Source organism: Salarias fasciatus, chromosome 15 (genome assembly GCF_902148845.1).
Source record: "Salarias fasciatus chromosome 15, fSalaFa1.1, whole genome shotgun sequence".
Classification (NCBI taxonomy): domain Eukaryota; kingdom Metazoa; phylum Chordata; class Actinopteri; order Blenniiformes; family Blenniidae; genus Salarias; species Salarias fasciatus.
In genome coordinates, this window is record NC_043759.1 from 1,426,242 (window position 1) to 1,451,346 (window position 25,105).

Consider the following 25,105-nt stretch of genomic DNA (forward strand, 5'->3'; position numbering starts at 1 on the left):
AAATCACTGGCCTGATTATAAGAATCCAAACTATGCATTCTCTATGTGTACTCTGACTGTCTCCCACTACTTACTTAGCTGGGATTGGCTCCAGGCCCCCGCCACCCTGAAAAGGACAAAGCAACATGGAAAATGAATGAATTGATATTTATTCTGATCAACTCCACGTCTTTGAAAAGATCTTATTTCTTTTCATTAGCACTGAATGGGACGACACAGTTTTATTGTCCTTTAAAGATCCTATCCATCTATGTGCTCGTATCATTTCCAAGTACTGATATGATGAATCTTGATTGTCATAGTACAGTAACACTGATAGCACAGCAAGAGTCCCCCAGCATCCACAAACAAAAAAACAAAAAAAAACAACTTTTAGTTGATCAAACTAATTTCTCCCAACACAACAAACACGTCAAGAAGTAGCTGAAAGTTAGTGATAGTATTGGTACACGGTATCAGCAAGTAGCTAAAGGTTTGTACTCTTGGTTAAAGAAGTGGTATTGGTACATTCCTTTGAGGCTCTGTCCATCACTGCAAATGTCTGATGACTTTCCTGAATAATGAGCTAAAATATTACTTGTTATTCAGAGAATCTGTACAGAAAAGGCCAAAAACAGACATGAGAACCCGAAAGCCAGCTCTAAAAAAGAGAAGCTAACATCTGTTGAGTCATGCTAATGCTAATCATCTTGTTTCCAGATGGTAAAGCCGCCGTTCTGGTGGTGATGCATCACACCTTCAATCCTGAGCGAGTGATTTCTCCCAGCAGCAGACTGGTGACAGACCCGAGAGTCCGACTGACTCTGGACTGTCTGTTCTACCACGACAAATTGCTCGAAGGTAAATTCAACAGGAACATGGAGACCAGCATCAAGACGTTCTTCAAAGCCTCCCAGTCAGAGGTAACAGATTTATTTCCACTTTCATCCTGGATTATTTCAGCTTCAGGAACATTTTTCTTTGATAGTGACTGAAGACTGTTGCTGAACATGAATGTGGTCTGATGTTTGATTGAACCTTCAACAGTAACTGTTAAAAGGTTGTATTGTTTCATCAAAAATGCTGCTTATGGAGGTCCAACAGGGTACAGGTTGGGACTGAACAGTGCAGGTTTGAGTACAGCTCGTCTGTTATGTCTCCTCCATGGGCTGTAGATATGGGCGGAGCTAACGTGGCGTCCCCCACAGCGTTCTGAAATCTCGTTCTGAAGCTTCCAGCAGGACGTCTCCATATTGAACACTGTAAACCAGATGTCACATGACGGCATCGCGTGGGCAGAGGAGGAGCTCTGATTGGCTGATTTATGCTGAACTTTAACTCCTGATTGATATGGAAATCAGAATCTGGTCAGGACGACTCAGGTGATGAAACTACCGACAGAGACCAGAACATGTTCTGAGTAAATAAAATTGATAAATTATCCCAGGAGCCTGGACCCCCGAGCTGTAAATCCAAAGCAGTCAAATATATGCTGGATGAACTTGTACATGTTTGGAGATCACTTCACTCAAGAACAAAGCATTTCATACTCTAGAATGTTGTGCATTTCAAAACAAAACCTTCATAAATGATATGGAACAATGCTTTGTTTCAGTAATGTGCCGTGGAACCTATAACATGATCTGATCCTGGTCCAGTACGAATGAAGTGAAGCCAAAACTCAGAGAGACACTTTAGGTACTGGAGGCTAAATGTGTCCATGTTTACAGATGCAACCAGACAACAACAATTAAGGGTTCAGCTGTAGAATTTTATTTGTTTTTGGGTTGTTTTTTTTTTTTTTTTTTTTTTTTTTTTTTTGCAAAATGATTTGGTTTGTAATCTGCTAAAGAAAAGCAAGATCTGAAAAATCAAATGGAAGCTCTGAAAAATCAAAACACTGAATTACAGAAAGAAGTGGCAAAGCTGAAGCAACAAGATGCTCTTCCTGCCAAATCCCAGTCCAGTGATGGTCAACATCATGCAGACAGTGAAGGAGAACCTGAACCCAGTGTCTTAGACTGGGCTGTAAATTCAGAATCATGTGACCCTGTAGGCATTTTTGAGGAAAAGTGGGCAACCAGCATTTTTTGAAAGTTCAAGGTGTCCCAAACAAGAATCCACCGGTTGCTCTTCAAATAAGGCCCCTGATTTTCTATATTTCCTCCTCCAAGTTATCCTCCTTCCATGGTAATTTGGGTGTTAGACACTGTTGCCTATCCTGGCTTAGGCTCATAGTTAGGGCACTTCCCAATGTTCAATAATGTTGTGTTTGGTGTTATTTTAAAGAGGACATTTTTAGCTTTCATTTAAATCCAATTATCAACCTTCCTGGCACACATGCTGGTCACTCAAGCTCCTCAAACCACAAAGAACATATTTGTTTTCACAAATTCCGCCTAAATTATTTTCTTAGTTTTAGCCCTGTGGTACCGAGGAATACCAGAGACACAAAACAGATACTGAAATACTGACTTGCCAATGGAGTTTCAGAAAATGTATAACATCACCATATTATTACAATCTGGGGGATTACTGTGAGCCTGGAACCCGACCAGGGAGTTACTGCAGACAAGAGGCCAACATGCATGCTGACAGCTTTCATTACTTTGTTGGTATCCATCGTAGGTAACTAACACTTGTTTTTTATTTGATGAATGTGTTTATGTAAATCAATGAAGTTACTTGAAATCAGTGAATTCCATTGATTAAAGATAGCTAGCGAGGTGAATTCACCTCCCATGCAAATTGGGAGCAACATTGTAGAGCCTGTCAAGAACTTTGTGTACCTGGGGTCCATGGTGACCGGCAGCGGGGATCTACAACCAGAGACTGACCGCAGACGAGCCCTGGCAGCACCTGCTCTGCAGTCCCTCTGGAAACCACTCTGGCGGCACCAGACCATCTCACGCACAACGAAGCTCCGGATTTACAAATTAGCTGTCCTCTCCATCCTGCTGTATGGCTCAGAAACGTGGCCTCAGAACGACAGTCTGGCCTCAGAATCGATGGCTTTGATAGCAGGGCTCTGAGAACCATGGAGAACATCAGGAGGCCCCAGCGAGTTTCTGCTTCGAGCCCGCACAGGCCAGCCCCGAGCATCTTCCTTGGTCGCACAACGCCGCACCCGCTGGCTGGGCCGTGGGCCTTCGTCTACTCCCAGAACATCCGACACGAGCCTTTCTCCAGTTTGACCCAGAGGCCGCAGGCTGGAGACGACCACAAGGGAAACCCCGCACCCGATGGCTCGACGTCGTTGCGGGCGACCTCCAACAACATGGAGTTGCTGTGGCGGATGCAGAGCAGCTGGAACAAGACCGCCAGCACTGGAAAAATCTGGTTCATCTGGTCGGCTCAACGCACCGGGACGGGATACCCTGACCCTCCTGGAGCACTAAGAAGAAGAAGACATTAACAAGCTGGCTAAACAATCAGTATAGTTTCTGTTTCAGCGTGATCATGGAGCTGCTGGCACTCTGAAGGACACTGGCCACTCTCTAGCTCTAGAAGAATGTCTCATCTGTAAGGAGACAAAAAAATGAAAAGTTATCAAAAGGAGAACAGCAGGGGTTTGACACAATACAAGGTGCTGCACAGGCACGAGACTAACTTTGTGATAGAGACAACCCTCCAGCAACTGATCGTATAAAGGAACTGTCTATAACAGATGTGGAAAAACTCCAACCCCAATGCTGAGAAGTTCAACTCCAACTGTGAGAGAGACTCCGATGTCTTGATTCTGCTGATCGCCTACTTCCACAGAATGCCATGCCAACAAATCTGGATGAAAGCAGGGACAGCAAAGGACAGAAAGTACATCCCATCCGTGCAGTTGTAGAAAAGCTGCAGATGGATGAAGAGGTTCTTGAGCCACTTCCAGGTTTCCATGGACTCAGTGGGAGAGACTCGACATCATACATTTCAGGACACACGAAGAAGACCTGCTGGAATGTGTTTAGACAGCACAGCCATCTACTCAAGGGGCTTGGTGAAGGTCCTGAGCTTATTGACTCCACCGTCATGGATGCAGAAATGTTTTTCTGTAAATTATACGGTGCAAACAACACAAACAACATCAGTGAAGTCCGTTTGGGCCTGTTTGTTAAAGGCATGACCACAGAGAGACCCACCCACCAGAGACGCTCTGAAATTTCACATCCATCATGTTCACCTCCAGACTTCGGCTTGGCGGCAGGCCCACCTGCAGTACCCGGTGCTGCCACCCCCTGAAAATATGGGATGGAAGATGGAGAACAACGTGCTTGTTCCTGAACTCATGTCGTTGTCTGCAGTTCCAGATGCTGTGAGGAGCTAGTGACCCGTGGCTGCACAACTGGATGGAAGACGGCCCGGTGCGGCTGTAAGCCAAACCCATGCACTGCATCCTGTCAGTGCCAAAAGTCAAGTGACGCTTGCATGAATGTGTAATGCACTGAAGGAAAAAAAATATGATCACAAAGAACCTGTAATGCCGTTTTGATTTAATCATTACTATTTATATTTGTAATTAGTTGCCATCTTCAGTGAATTTTACTGATTACAAGGATGGAAAATGTCTGCTTGGCCTTTGATTGTCATTGCATTAATATTACTAATAGTATCATTACATCTAAACAATTGGTGTGGGTTTTTTTGTTTACATAATACTGGTGCAAAGAATGAATGGAGGTGAATGGGCCTGAGCCGGTTACTGCTATTTTAAGGCTCACAATAGCCTCTCACAAAGAAATATACATTTCCTGTATTTAGTATTGAGATTGTTGGCTTCTGGGTCCGTGATATCCCTTGATCCCACAGGGATAAAATAAACTATATAGTTTATGCGGAAATTGTGGGAAAATGTGTGTAATTTATAGTTTAAAGAGCTCATGTGACCTCTGTGTTTGTCAAAAAAATGCAAATATGGGCTTAAATTAAAGGCTAGAAGGTCCTCTTTACAATGATACCAAGCAATCATATGTATAATATTAACAAATAGGAAATTAATAGCAATTTCTAACTTTGGGCGATTAATATATTAATTATACTAATTAATCAATAATTATGACTAAACAGTAACTTTTCCAGCTGGGCAACCGGCAGAAATGGATTCAGCACTAAAAAATCATGTAAAATCAATGCTTAAAATGCTTTTCCTCAAAAATGCCTACCATGTTGTTTTCTAAGGGGCTTTTTCAATTTTCGGTCCTGACTATCTGAAGATGGTCTCAAGCCCTTCAGCTACAAGAAGGTAAGAAACCTTCAGTCCAGGAGGAACCACATGGTTCCACAGGGTTCCAGTGTTCCTCCACACTGAGGTCTGTTCATGGAGGTCAAAGTTCTCCAGTCAGGAAGGCAGCAGGCAGGAAGCTGAAAGACTCCAAGATGTTCCTGAAGCAGCTCAGGTAGAACATGCAGACCCCACACAGGTTGGACCTGGCTTTGGTTTGATGAAGTCCTCAGATGTGATGTTGGAGAGTCAGCCAGGACCCGATGCGAGCAGGCAGCCAGAATCCTGATGATTCCTCCTCCGTGCTTCAGTCAGACTTGATGAATCAGGAGTTTTTGAGCTAAAAAGTGAAACAGTTGTAGTTTCATGATCAACACTGAGAGTCTGATCCAATCAAGGTTTGTTTGAATGAAAGAGGAAGTGGAGATTCTGCAGACGGGAATGTGGGAGCAGCTCTACTGAGCTCCACATGTGACGACAGCCAGACGGCGCTGATGTGATGAAGATGGAAGCTGAGCTGTGAGTTCCAGAGTTTCAGAAGCCTCTGAGCTGCTGCTGCTGGTGGTGCAGTCAGCCAGCTGCTCCATCATCTGCTGTCGCTCCGTCAGGATGGGACTGAGTCCTGAGCCGGGCTGCTGAGCTCCAGTGGAGCAGGACCAGCTCACTTCTCTGGCTGGGCTCTCCTGGTCCTGTTGTAGTCCTGGACCTGGTCCTGAAGGGCCACAGTCCTCCATGGTGTCAGTGTTCTCCTGCTCCAACACACCTGAATTAAATGAATCTATCATCATAAAGTCCATCAGGAGAACCAGCTGTTGGAACCAGGACTCATTGAGGGCTCCACCTAGTGGACAAATATGAAACTACATGGTTCTCAGAGTTTCTGCGGTTTCTGTGTGAACTGACATTTTTAAAATGTTGATGTTTAATTGTTGAAAGTTTCTTTGATCAGATGCAGCTGGTTTTGGAATCATATCAGTTAAATCTATAAATCTATAAAAACTCATCTTCTTCTTTTTCTTTGTCTCCACTGAAACACAGATGATCGTCCTGTGAGACCAAAGCTGGAAGAATCCCAACATGTGGATCATGTGGATGTGAAGGGATCAAACTGAAGGGTGGAGCTGCTGGAGGGACTGAGTGATGGAGCTGAGGCTGATGTTGATCTTTGGGTCTTAAATCTGGTCTTTGGGAGTCGAACTCTTCAGACTGTGCTTGAAAATTTGATGCATTTTTTTCCATTCCTGTTGTCTTCACTGCAGCAGCTGCCTGCATCAATCCAACAACAAATTGGAAACTTTCTGGAATCTCATCTTTATTGTTATCAATGTTTTATTAATATAAATGAAACTTTGACCTCTTGTGTGTCTCTCTCTTGAGTGGTCTGTCATCCGACAGGTCCGGCATCAGTCAGTACTCTCCAGTCATACCTCCTCTGTGCCATGCTCTTCATTTGTTGGTAGCTCCTTCCTTGTTGTATGTTGTCCAGCACCATGGCTCTCTTCCTGCCCCTCCGTCTTCTCCCTTCAAATTTTCCTTCGATGGTATCATGCAGTAGCCCTTCACTTCTCAGGATATGCCCAATCCATCTCGCCTTCCTCCTCCAGATGGACTGAATTAGCTTTCGTTGTTCATTAACTCTGCTCCACACTTCTTCATTCGTTACTCTTTCCGTCCAGCTGATCCTCTCCATCCTTCTCCACATCCACATCTCGCAACCTTCCAGCCTCTTAATTTCCACCCTCCTCAGTGTCCACGTTTCGGATCCGTACGTCAACACACTCCAAACTAAGGTCTTGACTGTCCTTTTCTTTAGGCTCTTGTCAAAGTTTTTGATAAGCAGGATCTTGTGTCTGTTGAATGCCTCTTTCACCATCGCTATTCCAGCCTTAACCTCTCTCGCGCTCCGTCCATCTTCTGTTATAAGACTTCCTAGATACTTGAACTGCTTGACTTGTTCGAGTGCGCTTCCGTTGATGGTAATTCTCATTTCCCCTCCCTCTCTTCCACTGACCTTCATTAGTTTGCTCTTGTTTTGATTGATTCTCTTGTGTGTCAACAACTCTGAAATTCTTCAGGCTTTAACGTTGACTTTAGTAACTGTTTATCATTTATTAATCTAAAGTCCAGATCATGTGTGTCTTTTACCTTGTTCTTTATGGCACTTTGTGATTTTTGTCTGTCAAAAGGGCTTCATGAATAAACTTTACTCACCAACTTGCTTCAGTGTATTTAATGAGACTGAAATCAACGAATGATCTAAAATTTCCTGTTGAACAGGCAGAGCTCCGAGGTGACCTGATCTACATCAGATTCCAAATATTTTAATAATTAGTGACTTTATTTTATAATTTTGAGTTGAGTTTGTGTTCAGTTATCAAATGATGCAGAAGGATTCTCAATAAAAGCTGTTCTGACTTTAAATTCATTTGATCCTTTAAAGTGTGACTGCTGTCTGAGGACAGACCAGGACAGAGTTGGACTTCCTGAAGATCTGGTCCAGGTTACACTACACTGATTTTTTTGAACCTTGTGAAGACACACAGTGGCCGGACGGCCTAGAGTTTTGTGACTCGTTAGTTTCAGTGAAAGCAGGTTCTCTTCCAAAGATTACTGTTAGTGTACAAAACCCAACCAGCCATGACATTACACTACCAGGGAGAACGATTATAGGAACTGTGCAGTCAGTGGGGTCTGTATATCCAGCTTGCATAATCAGGAAAGTCCTCCCATCTGTAGCTGTGAACAAGATCCAAATTCAAGACGCCACAGAGTGTGCTTCCATCAGCGAGCAATGGGACCCTCCTGTCGATCTGTCTCATCTGGATGAAAACCAAAGAGAGACTGTTAAGCAGATGTTACGAGAAGAGCTGAAGTCAGGGTTAAAATATGATCCTGCTTTAGTTCAGAGGTTGTTCATGCACACCATCTTAACAGGTCTGCAGAATGACAATGAGAAGAGTGGCATGCAGCCCTACCTCCTTCATCCCACCACATCTGATGAAGTCTTGTTGGAGAAAGTGAATACAGCATGTGCAAATGAAAAGGAACGACAAGATAAGAAGAAGCATGCTGCTCCTCAGCGAGTGACCTCTGTGAATGCTGTCTACCCTAGTGACATCACAGCACCCACTGAGAAAAGGACTGAAACTGTTCAAAAACAAAGCACAGCTGTCCTGCCTCCTGGTTTGCTGTCGGAGATGAAGGAGATGCGGTCTGAGATGGGTCTTTTGAAGGGCCTACAAGCTGAGGTATCCCAAATTAGAGAGACCATACAGAAGTCTACAGCAACGGCACAACCCATCAGCGGAAGATCTGAAGACTACTACCGAGCACCCATCTTCACGCCACATCCATCACACCATCTGAATCCTCCTGCTCGACAATACTACCCTCAGCAGTGTTTCCCAGCAGCTCTTCAGTCCGACCACCCAGCTACTGGTTTGACTCCGACAAGGGGCACAGCCCAGTTTCAGCAGCGCTTCGCACCTCAGCGGTACCACATGCCCCGCCCACAACCAAGGTGTTATTCTTGTGTTCAGACAGGTGCAGAGTTCTGCCAGCACTGCTTTAGATGTGGAAGCAGTGAGCATTTTCGGGCAGGCTGTAAAGCACAGAGGCCAGTGAAACCAGCCAGGGGTAGATCTTTAAACTAGGAGGGGTCACTCCAATGGGACATGGTGTGACCAGTGATACGGATAAGTCCCAGTGTTACAGTTGTGCTACACAAAATAAAACTCCGGGTTTAAAATGTTGTTCAGTGTGTAAGAGTGCCCTTTACTGCTCCAAGAAGTGCCAGGCAGAGCACTGGCCCATCCAGAAAACAAAATGGAAGCCTTCCACTTGTGGTAGTGTGCATGAAAGGGATAGGAAGTTCTCTGAGAAGCCTGTCAAAAAGAAACCGTGTGAAAAAGACAAAATACCCTCTGTCATGCAGTTAGTGGGGAAAAAACGTGTCATTAGGTGCTTTCTAGGCAACAAAATGGTTGAAGCCCTTTGGGACTCTGGCTCACAGGTTTGTGTTGTCGATGAGTCATGGAAAGATGCTAACTTAACGAATGTACCAATCAGAAATGTGAGCGAGCTGGTCGACCTAACTGAACCCCTCCATCTTGAAGCAGTCAATGGTACAGATATGCCATATGTAGGGTGGGTTGAGATACCATTTAAACTTACAGCTAATGATTCTGAGTTACTTGTACCCATTCTAGTGCTTAAAGGTAACCAGCAACGGTGTCCAATTATTGGGTTTAATGTTATCGAGCACCTTGTTCTGGAAAGTATGAAAGGTGCGACTGACTCAGAGGAAAAGGAGAAGCTTTTGAGAGCAGTGAAAGTGGCTTTCCCAAGTCTAAAGAAAAACAAAGCTACGACTTTGATCAAAGCAGTTAGTGTGGGGCAGATACATGAGTACAAGGTGAAAACAGCAAAGGAGAGAGTGACCATACCAAGCCAGAGTTCTGTGTTTATTGACTGTAGAGTGCAGGATAAGACATTTAAAGAGGCTCCTCTCCCTCTCAGTGATGCTGCTGCTCCAGCAGGCTACACCATAACGGCAGGCCCCTTCAGTTAAACAGGCACAAACTGGGCCCAGATTCTCAGACTGAAGACATGAGCTGGGCCGGACAATTTGAGCAGACAGTGAGCGAAGTGAACCATTTAAACGGTGAGAAAAGACGACAAACATGCTGGACATTTATTGACATATCAACACATCCACAAGGACATAAACACAGTAGAACAACAGTATTTAATCTAAAGCTGTGCTGAAACGCTGCTTCTTTCAATTTTACATTTCAAACTAGATCTGATATGCAAGATCTGATCTTGAATGCAAGATGCTTGATAATATAACAACTGGAATTGACAATTTGTTGGAACTGGTAACCACTGAATTTAAAGCGATACTTCAACATTTTGGCAAATTGGCCCGTTTCGTGCAATTCATTAGTCATTTCGAAGAGTATACTTACTTTTTTTGTGAGGGCGAGCTGTTGTTTATTCAGAGGTGAGTCGGGGAAGGTTTTCGGGACGGACACAATGGAAGTGGATGGTATTTTGGTTCCCCCTCGTCAAACTCATCAAATACACAATCCAACAGCCCCAAAACACTTTGGTGGGCAAATTATAATCCGCACATTCACTACGCTGTGAAGTATTAATGCAAAATTATGAGATTGAGTTGTTTATGCGAAGATTGCTAAGACGGAACTACTTGTCTGGGCGTAGTGATTTCAAATGAAAAAGTAGTTCCCAGTATTTGCTTCAGTGTCGTAACGCTACAATATTATTTGTTGGTGTTCCACAGCGTAGTGAATGTGCGGATTATAATTTGCCCACCAAAGTGTTTTGGGGTTGTTGGATTGTGTATTTGATGAGTTTGACGACGGGGAACAAAAATACCATCCACTTCCATTGTGTCCGTCCCGAAAACCTTCCCCGACTCACCTCTGAATAAACAACAGCTCGCCCTCACAAAAAAAGTAAGTATGCTGTTCGAAATGACTAAATAATTGCGCTAAATGGGCCAATTTGCCAAAATGTTGAAGTATCGCTTTAAGATTTAAAGATCAGAAATATTTCAGTTTTATTGACAGAATGGCAGAGTCTTGCACTGACCAGTTTAATAAGATTAGTATCTAAATTCAATGAAAAACATGAAGTGTTTTTGGTTTGCAATGATTTTGTCATGGTCGGAGTGCCGTTAGACCCAGACGCAGAGAGACAGACACAGGATTGACGTTTGCACAGGTTTATTTGAAGCAGGAGATCCAGGAGGGCTGCAGCCTGGCGCAGCACCGCAGATTGGCTCGAGGCGAGGTCGAGGAAATATCCGTCACAGAGTCTGGCAGAGCAGGGAAGTCCTTCTGCAGCAGCGCAGCAGCCTGGAGAAGAAAACGATCCAGCAAAGAGCAGGAGGCAGGGGGAGGTTTATACAGGCAGGCAGAGTGGCAGGCCCAGGTGAAGGCAAGCAGCCATCAGATGGACCCAGAGAGGCCGAGACTTCCTGCTGCCTGCCTGAACAGAATCCTGGGATACAGTCAGGTCGGCACCTCTCCAAGTCGGCCCCGGCCAACTCGGCACCACCCCGGGATACAGTCAACTCGGCATCAAGCCAAGTCGGCATCTCGCCAAGTCGGCCTTGCGGGCGGGGGGGCTCTCGAGTGGCCGAGTTGGTCGGTGCCGACTTGACTGTAAGCTGCTTACCAACTCGGCCAAAAGCGTCTTTCTTTTGTTTTGAATCACGATGGTGGATAATGTACCTGGGAGCTTCATGTTTGACGTCTGAACCGAGTAGCTTAGCTACGAGCGCGCAGCGCTTAGCGGCTGTCTGGTCATGTGACCGGTCCCAAGGCATTCTGGGAATCGTAGTGCAGCGATGCCGGCTGCGCTGCGACGATTTGCAGTTTTTTTCGTGCCGGCAGCGCCGCTTCTCCTCACGTAGCAGGCAGGGGACTGGAGGACAAACTGTGTGGTTATGGTGACTGACAGGTTGGAGGTGGAGGATGGACCTGGAGCTTCATGGTTGACGTCCTGCTTGAACCGAGTAGCTTAGCTACGAGCGCGCAGCGCGAGCGGCTGTCTGGTCATGTGACCAGATCATGTGACCAGCATGTGATCCGCCAACTCTGCCTGATCAAACCAGTCGCCTGCATTATAATTTTATTGTAATGTTCTCCACCCCGTGGAGCGTTCAGTGAACTCTGTCCTGCTTCCTCTGTCTCTGAGCTGAACTGACTTCTCTTCAACTTCCTCTGTTTTCAGAAGCGAGTCGGAGGACCGAGCTCCAGGTGAGAAACCATTAACTCCGTTTTTATCACACTGTGTGTGTATGTGTGTGTGTGTGTGTGTGTGTGTGTGTGTGCATGTGACTGCAACATCTCCCATCATGCCTCACTAAAACTCCGTGTACGGCGAGCACAGAGGGACATTCAGCTCTGGAAACTCATTTTTCCCACAACACAACTGTTGTGACATGTGTGTAGTTAATGTGTGTGTTCGGGAGCTCAGTGTGTGAGTGAGAGAGAGAGAGTGCATGTGTGTGTGTGTGCGCGCGGCCGAGCAGCGTGCCCAGTGAGAGAGCTCGGAGCAGAAGTGTGTGAGCCTGCAGGAGCCGGGAGGACGGGCACGGCGACGGGACAGATAGGGAACTGCTGTGCAGTGCAGCAGTAGAGCGCCAGCTCTTCAGCACTCCGGGAGTTGTTCTTTTCGCCACCATTCTTCACGCCAAGGTAACCTTATTTTGGGAGTTAGCCCCAGAGGAGAAGTCATCCCTGGCCCTGGAGAAGATCTCCCCTGCGTCCCCCAACCACGGTTAGGAGACCGAAGGCAGGAATGGTTAACACAACTCCTGCTTCCAGCATGGCCACCGGACCAGCTTTTGAATGTTTTTTTGAAGGTGCAACAAGGCGGAAAGTTACTAAAAGAAGAATTTGAGTCGCTGTCGTTTCTCTCCTGGTGTTGAGGAAACGTTTGCTGTCAACATTCTGTCTTCTACAATGTGTCGGTCGAATTTATTTATTTAAAGGGGAACGGTCGTTTTTACAATCTGGACCTTATTTCACATTCGTAACAACAACATTTACTCACCCGTTTGACTTTCGTGTGATGTTGTTCGGAGATAATTAGATCCTCCCATATCCATATAACGGCAGCGGGCGGGGCACCGACATGCAGCCGTTACAGACGCTCTTTTCTCTTATGTTTGTTGTGGGGTGGTAGATACATGTAACTCTATCTACGGTGAGCACAGAGGGACAATCAGCTTTGGCAAAACTCTTTTTTTTTCTGTTTCCAGCTTCTTGGAAGAAGTTTTCTGTCATCCTGACAGGAAGAACAAACGGAGCTCATCCGTCTGTTGTCAGAACCTTTAAATCTGTGGGTCAAACTGAGGCGACGTCTCCTGAAGACGCTGACTACTGTCTGGTTTTCTGTCCCGTCTCTTCTCGGGTTGGGACAGACGTCAGTGAGGCCATGGAGCATCTTCCTGGTGAGACATGTCTTCACTTCCTGATCAGATCAGAGAACATTTAGAAAAACTAGTGCTACAGGCTAATTCTAATGCTACAGGCTAATGCTGCAGGCTAACACTGGTGCTACAGGCTAATGCTAATGCTCTTCACAGATGGTGCTCCATGCTGCTGTCAGCAGGACTGAGTGAGTTCAGGATTATTGAGGTTCCTCCTTCAGGAACCTGGACTTTAATCAGACCGTGTTCTGTGTTTCCAGCTGGTAAAGACGCCGTTCTGGTGGTGATGCATCACACCCTCAATCCTGAACAAGTGATTCCTCCGAGCCGCAGAGTGGTGACAGACCAGAGAGTCCGACTGACTCTGGACTGTCTGTTCTACCAGAACAATCTGCTCAGCTGTGAATTCAACAGGAACATGAAGAAAAACATCCAGACGTTCTTCAGAGCCTCCCGGTCACAGGTAACAGAGTCACTGCTCTACTTTGAGGTTTGAGATGATTGTTGTGGAGAACTCTCAGATTGTCTTACACCCGTTTCTAGTTCTCATGTTGGTCCACTAGTTGGGGCTTTTGCTTGCTTTTGGAGTGAAACCACAGAGAACAGTTCACTGGAAACACGAACAATGGAGAACAGAGACCAGGACAGTATGGCCTCGAACCAAGACCTGGACCAGGAGGATATTTGCCATATTATACCAAACAGCCTCAGTCCTGGTTGATCTGGACCAGAGTCCACTTCAGGGACTTTGAGTCCTGGTTGATCTGGACCAGAGTCCATTTCAGGGACTTTGAGTCCTGGTTGATCTGGACCAGAGTCCACTTCAGGGACTTTCTGTTGAAGTCTTGGTTTGGTTCATGTATTAAGTCCACCCTCAACTCTGATCTGAACTCTGGTCCCCTTCAAGCCCTGGGTCTCAGTTCACTTTCCAGCGTCTGTAGTGAGAGCATGTGATGTTGTGATGTGGAGTGCAATGCATTCTGGGTAGTGAATAAAGGAAGTTACAGTGAGGAATGAGTGGTGTGAGTGGAGTGGTGAAGAAGAGCAGGAGCTCACTGAAGATCAGATCAATCAGTGAGCTTCCCCAGTGCCAGACTCTCCTGGTGCGACAGCAGCTGAAAACCTGCGGTCAGCCAGAGACGAGTCTCCTCTCAGTCTGTCCTTCCTTGGGTTTTTACTCAGTTCTGACTTGTGGTCTTCAGGGTCGGGTCTCCGCTCCGCCGTCCAGATTCTTTCAGGCTCGGAGGACCAGGATTCTCTTCATCGTCGCAGGTGAGTCCTGCAGCGTTCATCACATTCTCCGCAGAGTTCCTCGTCTCGTCGTCATATTTCTTCAATTCCTGCTGCTGAGCCGACAGAGCAGCTCGCTTCTCCTCTCAGCCCCGCCCACATTCAGGTGGAGCGCTGCAGCGTCAACAATGACTGGAATTCTTTCTGCTCTAAATTTAGCCTCCATTAAAGTCTCAGCCTCCCAACGTCCCTCAGTCCACCGTCACTGTCCCGTCCTCCACCCGTCCTGGTTCTTCCACAGCTCCACCCCCACCGCTGCTCTCCTCATTCCTCGCTCCCTGCTCCACCCTTTAAGATCTACTGCAACACCGTCACCTTCTTCTCTCTTCATAACTTCAATGATTTACTGTCTCCATCAGGACAGACTGACTCCATCAGGACAGACTGTCTCCATCAGGACAGACTGTCTCCATCAGGACAGACTGACTCCATCAGGACAGACTGACTCGATCAGGACAGACTGTCTCCATCAGGACAGACTGTCTCCATCAGGACAGATTGACTCCATCAGGACAGACTGTCTCCATCAGGACAGACTGTCTCCATCAGGACAGACTGACTCCATCAGGACAGACTGACTCGATCAGGACAGACTGTCTCCATCAGGACAGACTGACTCCATCAGGACAGACTGTCTCCATCAGGACAGACTGACTCCATCAGGACAGACTGTCTCCTCCGCCCCTCTGCCACTTGCCCCCCCAGCAGTCACCCTTCTCTCCCCAGCTGCCCCCCAGCCCTGAGGGAATCTTACTACCAACTCCTGCAGTTCCTTCCTCGTCCCTGTTTTCATTGCAGTTAGTAATAGTAATAGTTGAGAGTAATAGTTAAGAAGTATCAATTAAGTATTACAAATGTTGAAAAAGTGTCTGTAAGGCTCCATTAGAACACATCAATCAATCATCAGAAGTGTTGATTCGCTGTCAGTGAAGCAGCAGAGGTTCTCCCTCAGTGAAGGTCAATGAAGGTCAAGTAACGGTGGAACAAATCAGAATGAAGTACAATTAATATTGGAAACATGTCAACTGAGTTGCTACGGGGTGGCTGGTTGCTACGGGGCGGCTGGTTGCTATGGGGCGTCTGGTTGCTACGGGCGTCTGGTTGCTACGGGGCGTCTGGTTGCTACGGGGCGTCTGGTTGCTACGGGGCATCTGGTTGCTACGGGGCGGCTGGTTGCTACGGGGCATCTGGTTGCTATGGGGCGTCTGGTTGCTACGGGGCGTCTGGTTGCTACAGGGCGTCTGGTTGCTACGGGGCGTCTGGTTGCTACGGGGCGTCTGGTTGCTACGGGGCGTCTGGTTGCTACGGGGCGTCTGGTTGCTATGGGGCCCCTGGTTGCTACGGGGCGTCTGGTTGCTACGGGGCGTCTGGTTGCTATGGGCCGGCTGGTTGCTACGGGGCGTCTGGTTGCTACGGGGCGTCTGGTTGCTACGGGGCGTCTGGTTGCTATGGGGCGGCTGGTTGCTACGGGGCGTCTGGTTGCTACGGGGCGTCTGGTTGCTACGGGGCGTCTGGTTGCTATGGGGCGGCTGGTTGCTACGGGGCGTCTGGTTGCTATGGGGCTGTTGGTCGCTACCGGGCGGCGCCGCTCACCACCCGGCAGTGTGGAGCAGGTTTGCCTCCTTTGTGTTTGATGTTGTGAACTTTGACATTCTGAGAGAACGTGACTGATTGTTGGGACCAGGGCTGTCACGATATCAAATTTTCTCTTCAGGATTATCATGGGCAAAAAATATCACATTAACGATATTATCACGATATCAGCAAAAATGTAACTAATAATGGTACAAACATTCAGATTCATCTTTAATTTTATTTTTGTTTGTTTTCTCTCTTTTCCCAGATGAATTACAGTCAGAATACCTGTCAAATGAGGTGTTGAAACAATAAGAGAACACGTAGGGTTGGTGGGTTATGAAAACCCTCGGGCCCTGATGGGGTGAAATCCTGTACCACCACCACACTGCCCAGGATTTTTGTTTGTTTGTTTAAATCGAGGCGGAATGAGCAGCAGCTGCTTCTCTCCAGCCAGAGGCGCCGCTACTGGCTAGGGCCCCGAGCTGAAGGGGGCCCAAGGGACGGCTGACATCAGTCAATTTCAATGACAAATTTAAGGCGCTACACTAGACGCTGCAACGACAACGTGTTGAAAATCCCCCGCATGGGGCCCTTTTCCGAGGACTCACCGGTTAGTTGCTAGAAGGGGGCCGGCGGAGAAGACGGCGGATATCAGCGACACAACTTGAAACCCCCCGGACACATTACAATGACACGTCTGGAACCTACCTAATGGGGCCCCACTGCTAACATGCAGTCAGTGTTGCTAAACACACTTTTTTCGGGTGAGGATAGAGCATCTCGCTGTCGCTGTCGGCTGTTTAGTTCACTCGTGACGCTCGCTAACTGGGAGCCACGCTAGCTGGGAGCCGTGAGGCTACCGCTGCTCTGCTGTGTTTATATGTGTGTGTGTGTGTGGGTAGGGGGGGGGCACTAGATCCTCTGTACGATATTATCATGTGTGCATTTTGAACACGATATTGAAATTTCATTTTTTAATGCCACGATTATCGTCAATACCGGTTTACCGCGACAGCCCTTGTTGGGACTGAAGGACACCTGGAGACGCACTGCTCTGTTCCTCTTTGTTCCAGGTATGATCCTTCTCCTCCTCATCATCATCCTGGCCATCTTAATTTTTCACCAGTCCGATCCCCACCCTGGAGACGCAGTCAGGAAGACAAACCAAACCGTCCAGCAAGCAGGAGCTGTGAGGACGTCGTCAGCTTAATGACTGGAGGTTGATCAGGTGATGATTGGTTGTGTCGCAAGAACATCTGGATCCCATCCTGTGATGTTTGAATGTAAATTAAGAAGATAAAAAAGATTCCTTTTGACCGAGGCTCATCTGTGGAAATGACATGTTTAATTTAGTGTGACTGATCACATGACCTTCTGCTGGTTAAAACACTGCCTCCGTCTCCGTGGAAACGGGACAAAAGGCAACTTTTTGAGAACACTCTGCCTCCGTCTCCGTGGAAACGGGGCAACTTTTTTTTAAAATACTCCGGCTGTTTGTCAGTTCCCAGTACATAGGGTGACCATACGTCCTCTTTTCCCCGGACATGTCCTCTTTTTCCGTCCTGTCCGGGGCGTCCCGGCGGGTTTTTTAAATTCAAGGAAATGTCCGGGGTTCATGTTTCTCAGCCCGTGAACGTAAACTGACCGGCGCTTTGCACACAGTACTGTGATACTTGAGAGACCGAGAGGCGTCTTGTGAGCTGATCTCACGCGCGCGCGCACACACACACACACACACACACACACACACACACACACACACACACACACACACACACACACACACACACACACACGGACGTAGCGGAGCAGACGGGGCTTCAGACAGCGTAGCGCTTCTTCTTCTTCTGTGGTGTTTAACGGCAGATGGCTCCATGTCAACAGGCGCAGTAGCGCCTCCTCTCGCTACAGAGCGGGATCAGAGAACAATCTAAATTCTGTTTATTAACCCCGTTAATCCAAGGTATGAGATCAATGCTTTCCGACTGTTTACAACACTATTTATGGAGAACTGATGGATTCCTTCTCTACTTAATTCGACAGCGGAGGAAAAGCCTCAGCTTAAGAGCAGCTTCTCAGATGAACTGCAAAAAAAAGTTCCAACATACCGAGATGAAAAATAGAATGTAGAAGAAAAGCAGGATGAAGAAAACAAAGATTAAAAGTATATATCCTTTTTGTTTGTTAAGTTAGTGTTTTGGTGAGACTCTTATATTCTTCTATCTTATTACAGTTATGAAGAAATATATTGTTGAAGCTGGATTTTCTAACAGGAGATTCATATTTAGAACATTATTTAATATTTGTAAAGAGTCTAAGAGAGATATTATTTTGTTAGAAGTTTTTACATTTCATCTTATTTTGTTAAAGAAGTTAGTTTCGCATCATTGAAGCGTAATAAAGCATGAACATCAACCTCCGAGAAGCCTGTCTGAATTTCTGCCTGGAGCATCATCCAAACATTAAAATGTTAATAAACAACGTCATATGATAAGATGAGTGTTTCTAGTGATCAGGAAGTACCAGTGAAGAGAGTCGTTGGTGTGAAACAAGTTCATAAAGCAAGTCGCAGCATGAGACACTGAAACATTAAAATGACAGTACAGGATGAAGCAGAGCCGTGCACGTCTCAGACTGGCTCTGCTCTTCAGGCATTTCCTCCGTCACTGTCAGGGTTCCCCGTGTGATGAATGAATGCAGTAATTATATGTGTGTGTATATATGTTCCCACTGTCAGTCTTCTGTTAACTCTGCTTTTTTTCTGGAATCCAATAAATCAACATTACACTGTCCTACTGACAGCAACAACCTGACTTTGGAGTTTTTTTTTTTTTGTAAACATCTTTATTAAGTTTTAAATCAGAAACCAACGGAAAAGCAAACAAATGTACAAACGACAATGGAAAACAGTGAGTGGGGGTTTATTTTGTTAAGCACAGGATGTGGCAGTTCAGAGTCGGTTTTACTGGTAAAAGTGAATTTTTGAAGTTTTTCCTCTGTAACTTAGAAGACAGCAGATGTCTCTGGATTTGTAAAATAGACACATAAAACACAAAGGCTGTGTTGGAAACTGCGTACTTACCTACTACTCATTCTAACTTACTGAGTATGCAGTGCGTTCACACTGGCAGTATGCGCTTTGTGAGTGTGCGAGAAGTTCCCAGATGCATACTGCATTTGCCAGAAATGTTGAGTAGACATCGTGTGTTCATTACTCATACTGAAATTACCCAAGATGCAACACGATGGGCAGCGGGAGAGTGGGAGCCAATGAGCACGGAGAAGCAGCAGCAACAACAGCAGCAGTATCATGATGGATTATTTATTTGAATAAACTTTATTCAGTTCACAGTGACTGTTTCTTCATGATGTACATTTACCAGGCTGAGTTTGGTTCTAGATAGAATTTTTCCCTCCAATTTTTGTGCTGGTAAGAATGTTAAGTTAGAGAGTTCTGATTGGATTTACATTGATTAAAAATAGTTTAAAAACAAAACAAAAAAAAAAACAACACACATCTGACAACAAGTCCATGCTGAAAGCGACCATGATGTACCGAAGACGGCGAGTCGAGCTTTGCTGAAGAGCCGAAAAAACTGTCCGTCGGTAAAGCATCGTAACTGGTCCAATTCCATTAACGGGACACCGGTCCAAACGGTGATGTTAAGCGAGATATATTGCTGGAAGGTTGGCTTCTTGTTTTCAAAGTAAAAGCACAGATTTATCACTGAGGTGTTTTTGCATGAGAAAGGGAAAGGGGGGGTTTATTTTTGTGGAAATAACTGGAAGTGCGTTGCTCACTGCGGCTGGCTTGAATTTTGCTGAATTCATCCGGACAAGATCATAAACGGCTGATATTCAGACAAATAAACGACACACTCGGCTCTAAACGACCACTTTGTCGCCTAATTTAAAAAGAAATCTTGATAAAGTTCTACATTTGAAGAGTTTAGAGCTAAAGTGAAATCAGCTTGAGCAGGTCGATTTCGGCTGGGGGAGGAGTGCAATGCATTGTGGGTTATTATGTAGTATGCTGTAGTGTAAACGCTTTGCATACTGTCTGATGGACTGAGTATGCAGGATGCAGGATGGATAGTATGGGTATGGAAGTATGTAGTAGGCAGTATGCGGTTTCGAACACAGCCAAAGTGTGAGATGAGTCAGTCCTTCTGTCCTGCAGCTCCTCCCCCAGCCTGGAAAGAGAAAGTGAAAGAAGTGAAAGAGAGGAGGACAAACACTCGTCCTGCTGTGAGAGACGGCAGACATGGAGGACGGCTATCAGCAGATCGGGTCAGTAAAAGACTTTTATAATCTGGAATAATGATTAATAATGTCTAATCTCCTGAATGAAGCAGTGCTCAGTGAACTCTGTCCTGCTTCCTCTGTCTCTGAGCTGAACTGACTTCTCTTCAACTTCCTGTTTTCAGAAGCAAGTCGGAGGACCGAGCTCCAGGTGAGAAACCAATAACTCTGTTTATATCACACTGTGTGTGTGTGTGTGTGTGTGTGTGTGTGTGTGTGTGTGTGTGTGTGTTTATATAACCATTTCCTGCCGCCCCTGCTGTCCCTGTTATCACCAGTTTAGAGCCAATTACCTTTAACTAGTAATTTGTTATAGTTACTCGTCTGGTCATCAAAAAAGTAACTGAGATACATTTTAAAAGTAGATAATTACTGGGCAAATAACAATTGAATTACTTTAGAGCAACATGTGTTACTAAAGGTCATATTTTTGATCCCTTCTGAATTGAGATGCATGTTTGATTGTTTTTTTAGAAAGCTGAATATGTAATTAACAAAATAAATGGACTGTTGACAGAATGAATTACAAACAGGAAACACTACATTAATCTACATTATTCTAATGCTGCTCTGTGATCATTTGAGCCAAGACACCAGTCAGTTTCATTTATAACAAGAGATCGTGCTTCTATCATTTCTTTCTGGACCGCACGCTGGTGATGTGATTCGCGCTTTTGCTTCACAGCAAGAATGTCCTGGGTTAAAGTCAGAGGCGGACTGGAGCAAAAAAGAGGCCCAGGCAGTGTTGCCAACTTAGCAACTTTGTCGCTATATTTAGCGACTTTTCAGACCTCTCTAGCGACTTTTTTTTAAAAAAGCGACTAGCGACAAATTTAGCAACTTTTTTCTGGTGCTCTGGAGACGTGACAGGACGTGTGGTTGCTGTCCTCAACGAGTGAGCCCCTCCCCCGTCCCAAAGCTCTCACAGGCGGTCAGTCTCAGCAGCGCCCCCTGCTGCAGTCAGAGCAGAGAGGAGACCCACACCACTCCTCCACACTTCAAATGAATCGAACGTGCGCAAATCCGCCGCTGCTCCCGTCCTGGGTCACAGAGCAGGACGGACATGTAAATGTTTCTTCACTATTCACACTTTTGTCAGTTAATTTGTAGTTCTAAACATATTTAGGGTGTTTTCAGCTCACTTTTTGCTTCTCCCATGACGTTATTCCTCTCTCCTACAGCGTCCATTACAATTACATGCAAATTACCAAATTATGCAAATTAGGTGATGACATCATCTAGCGACTTCTAGCGACTTTTAGGCAAGCCAATAGTGACTTTCCTTACTGTGGAGTTGGCAACACTGGGCCCAGGAGTTTAGTACCTGACTGGCCCACTCAGGGGCCCGGGGCGGCAGCTGATGGTGGCGAATGCTGGTGGCTGGTGGCTGATGATGGTGGCGCATGATGGCAGTGGATGATATGCTGGTGTTGGAACACACATTCACATATATGTGGGAGACAAAAATATACAAGTAAACATTATTGAAGTGATAATGACATTCACATCATTTAACCTGACGCCTTGATGAGAACAAATATGTATTTTTAATGTGAGTTAAAATAGTCTGAAATAGTTGCTTAAAGGTGCTGTAGGCAGGATTTTGCTAGTCAGTGCTAATTTTTCTGTTTTCTTTGGATTAAATGTTAGCGTATCCATTGATAATCCTTTAGGAGTGTAGCATCACTGCACTACCACGAGGGCGCAACGTTTCCGTCTGTCTCTGTTCTGAGCTGAAAAGGAATCTCAACAGCTCCAGGTATCTTTGACCAATCAGAAGAACCCCTAAGACTCTAACTGTGATTGGTCGAGGGGCGTTCGTCACACGTTCTTGTGGGAGGGGCTTAACTTGTGTAAGGGCGTGATGTCAGAGAAAACAGGACAGGATTGGCTGTGCTGGGTTTCAAATCGCCATCTTAGGTGGGTCAAATCGCCATCTTGCTAAGGTAACCCTAAGCAAGATGGCGGAGATGCAGAATCCTGCCAACAGCACCTTTAATAGTATGAAGATTGGTGAACATGTAAGTCACACTAATAATGATCAGAACATAATAATAAACATATCATCACCTTACTGCAGTAGTGATTTCTGCAGCAGCTCGCTTTTTTCTGCAACCCCATCGATGATGTCCTCACTGTCCAGCGTCTTCAGCACATCTTGCTGAGTGGCCATGAGCATGAATGCCTCCAGGTGCTGCTGAGAGAGAGTGCTCCTGTCTGTCCTTGATGGAGTAACCCGCCAAACATCAGACGTCAGGAAGACGTGCAGATCAGGTCATTATTGGGTCGGTCAGTGAAAGACCACATCTAGACGTCCGCAGAACGTACAAAATGGATCCAAGATTCAGACGTCAGTATTGGACCTTTTCTGACATCATCATGACCCAGCTGGCATTCAAACAACCTTAAACGTTGACATTTAGTTGAAATAATGTCAGTTGATGAAAAACGTTAATTCAACGTCAAAACAACGTTGACACTAAATGGTGGAAGTTGTGTTGTGAACTCACTGTGGATTCAACATTGAAATATCAGCATTTTTTAGACGTAGTACATGTAAACATCAGTATTTTAAAAATCATGACTTCTAAAAATTTTGCTGAAATATGTCAGTTGAAAAACGTTATTTCAACATCCAGACACGTTGATAAATTTACCATTGAAAAAGTGTTTATGTGAATGTTAACCCCGCCTTGTATTTCTTTTTCTTTGAGTCTGTTTGTTTTCATTGTCTCGTAAAGATAGAATTTTATCTAATAAAAGAGCCGCCAAGTGGTTAAATTTAGTACGTAATTCCATGAAATTGTGAACTTTGGTGAAAACCAAAACAATCATCTTTAAAACCACCACTTTGTTTCGTGTGTATCGCACTGTATTTCAGGATAAGTAGTTTTCTGCAAACTCGTGGTCACCCTCCCGTTTACAGATGAAATACACAGTAAACTAACAGCTCAACAGGTGAGGCTGAGGATCGCTGAACAGTAAGTCGTAAGTTCGAAACCTGTGTTTCACCGGTCTGTAATGAAATGACTGGAAGAATATGCCTGAGCCTCAGACTGCAAGCCCAGTGGTTAGAGTGCGGTCAATTTAATTTATAATTTTCTGCGCTTTTGCTGCAAAACTCCCGAAGACGTTGGAAAAAAGACGTCATCTGGCGTTACAGTCTGCACCTTCAGAGGACCAATACTGGACGTACAAAAATGACCCGAAAAACACATTTCAACGTGTCTTTGCGCAGTGGGAACCGGTCACTTCTTCCTGCTTCCCACAGCTTGTCACTACTTCCTGGTACCTGCAGCCTGTCATTCCTTCCTGGTTCCTGCAGTTCGCCCAGTGCTTCATAGTTCCTGTAACTAGTCACTTCTTCCTGGTTCCTGTAGCTTCCCACTTCTTGACGCCACCACCTGCCATGGTCTTTCTGGGGTCTGAAGAGATATGAGGGCTTCTTTGGTCATTGATGAGCACCTTGAATGACATGATAGAGATTCCTCAGCTGTGGCAGTCATGTCATTTCCCATGCCTGGCAGGAAGAGACCCGGCCTCTCTTGTTGCTCTTAGTCGTCTTCAGCTGCTCTTGTGCTGTTTCATATGCGTTTAAAGGGGAACGGTCGTTTTTACAATCTGGACCTTATTTCACATTCGTCACAACAACATTTACTCACCCGTTTGACTTTCGTGTGATTTGCAGTTGGTTCGGAGATAATTAGATGCTCCCATATCCATATAACGGCAGCGGGCGGGGCACCGACATGCAGCCGTTACAGACGCTCTTTTCTCTTATGTTTGTTGTGGGGTGGTAGATACATGTAAATTTATTAAGTCAGCATCACTTAGCGCTACTGGGAAGTCTGTAAACCGGCTAGATTGAGCAACTCTCCGGGAACTCTGAAGCGATGATGTCATCACACTGCGCCGTGGCGCACATTCATTCTGTTTGTTTACAGGGAAGTAGCGTCTCTGCACTGCAGTCAGACCACGGCATCTCCATCGGCTTTTTCAGGCAGTCAGAGTTTATTTTCAGCTGGTTGTAACTTTGGTACAATGGTTCCAGTGTGCATATATCCTGGCTGTGAAAGTAAAATGACCAGCTGGACGTCACTGAGCTCACAGGCTCCCACTTCGTGACGGGATTTATTGAAGCTATGGCTAATAGCGCTCAACACGGACCCCAGCATCAAAGTTCCAACTTTACCACATTTGGATTATCGGGTGTGTAGTGCCCACTTCACATCTGAGGACTTCTTCCCAGTTCAGGAATGAAATGAAGGCCAGAAGATCCAGAGAATGAACCTCAAAAAGAATGCCATTCCAGCGGCTGCAGGAGGAGGACAGGTCGAGGTAACAAGACGCTAACGCTATTCATTTTTTTCTTTACTAATGTCTAGAGTTGGCTAGAATGTTATAAACTTGTTCCTACTCCTTTTGAGCAACAGTGTACAGAATATTTTACTGTTTATGTACAACTCCTGTCATTGACAGATATACTTGTATCATCCTTTGTTGTTGCTCAAATGAACTAAACAGTAAACATCCAGCCTCTAGACATTAGTAAAGAAAAAAATGAATAGCGTTAGCGTCTTGTTACCTCGACCTGTCCTCCTCCTGCAGCCGCTGGAATGGCATTCTTTTTGAGGTTCATTCTCTGGATCTTCTGGCCTTCATTTCTTTCCTGAACTGGGAAGAAGTCCTCAGATGTGAAGTGGGCACTACACACCCGATAATCCAAATGTGATTAAGTTGGAACTTTGATGCTGGGGTCCGTGTTGAGCGCTATTAGCCAT

The 25,105-nt window shown here is 45.6% G+C and overlaps 1 protein-coding gene and 1 long non-coding RNA gene across 13 annotated transcripts in view; both read left to right on the forward strand.

The window, feature by feature from the left end:
- LOC115402422 (uncharacterized) overlaps positions 1-25,105 on the forward strand; it is a 654,628-nt gene that overhangs the window by 98,266 nt on the left and 531,257 nt on the right. The window contains exons 1-2 of one of the 12 annotated variants that reach the window (XM_030110965.1): positions 20,238-20,312; positions 20,450-20,475. The exons of the other annotated variants lie outside the window; for them this stretch is intronic. Of the exons in view, the coding sequence (XP_029966825.1) occupies positions 20,287-20,312; positions 20,450-20,475 (52 nt within the window). The 5' untranslated portion in view covers positions 20,238-20,286. Of the gene's footprint in view, positions 1-20,237; positions 20,313-20,449; positions 20,476-25,105 lie in introns of those variants that run through there. 12 annotated transcript variants of the gene reach the window in all.
- LOC115402468 (uncharacterized) lies at positions 5,171-7,406 on the forward strand. The gene is made up of 2 exons (XR_003933117.1): positions 5,171-5,209; positions 6,227-7,406. It is a non-coding gene; the product is annotated as an uncharacterized LOC115402468 (long non-coding RNA).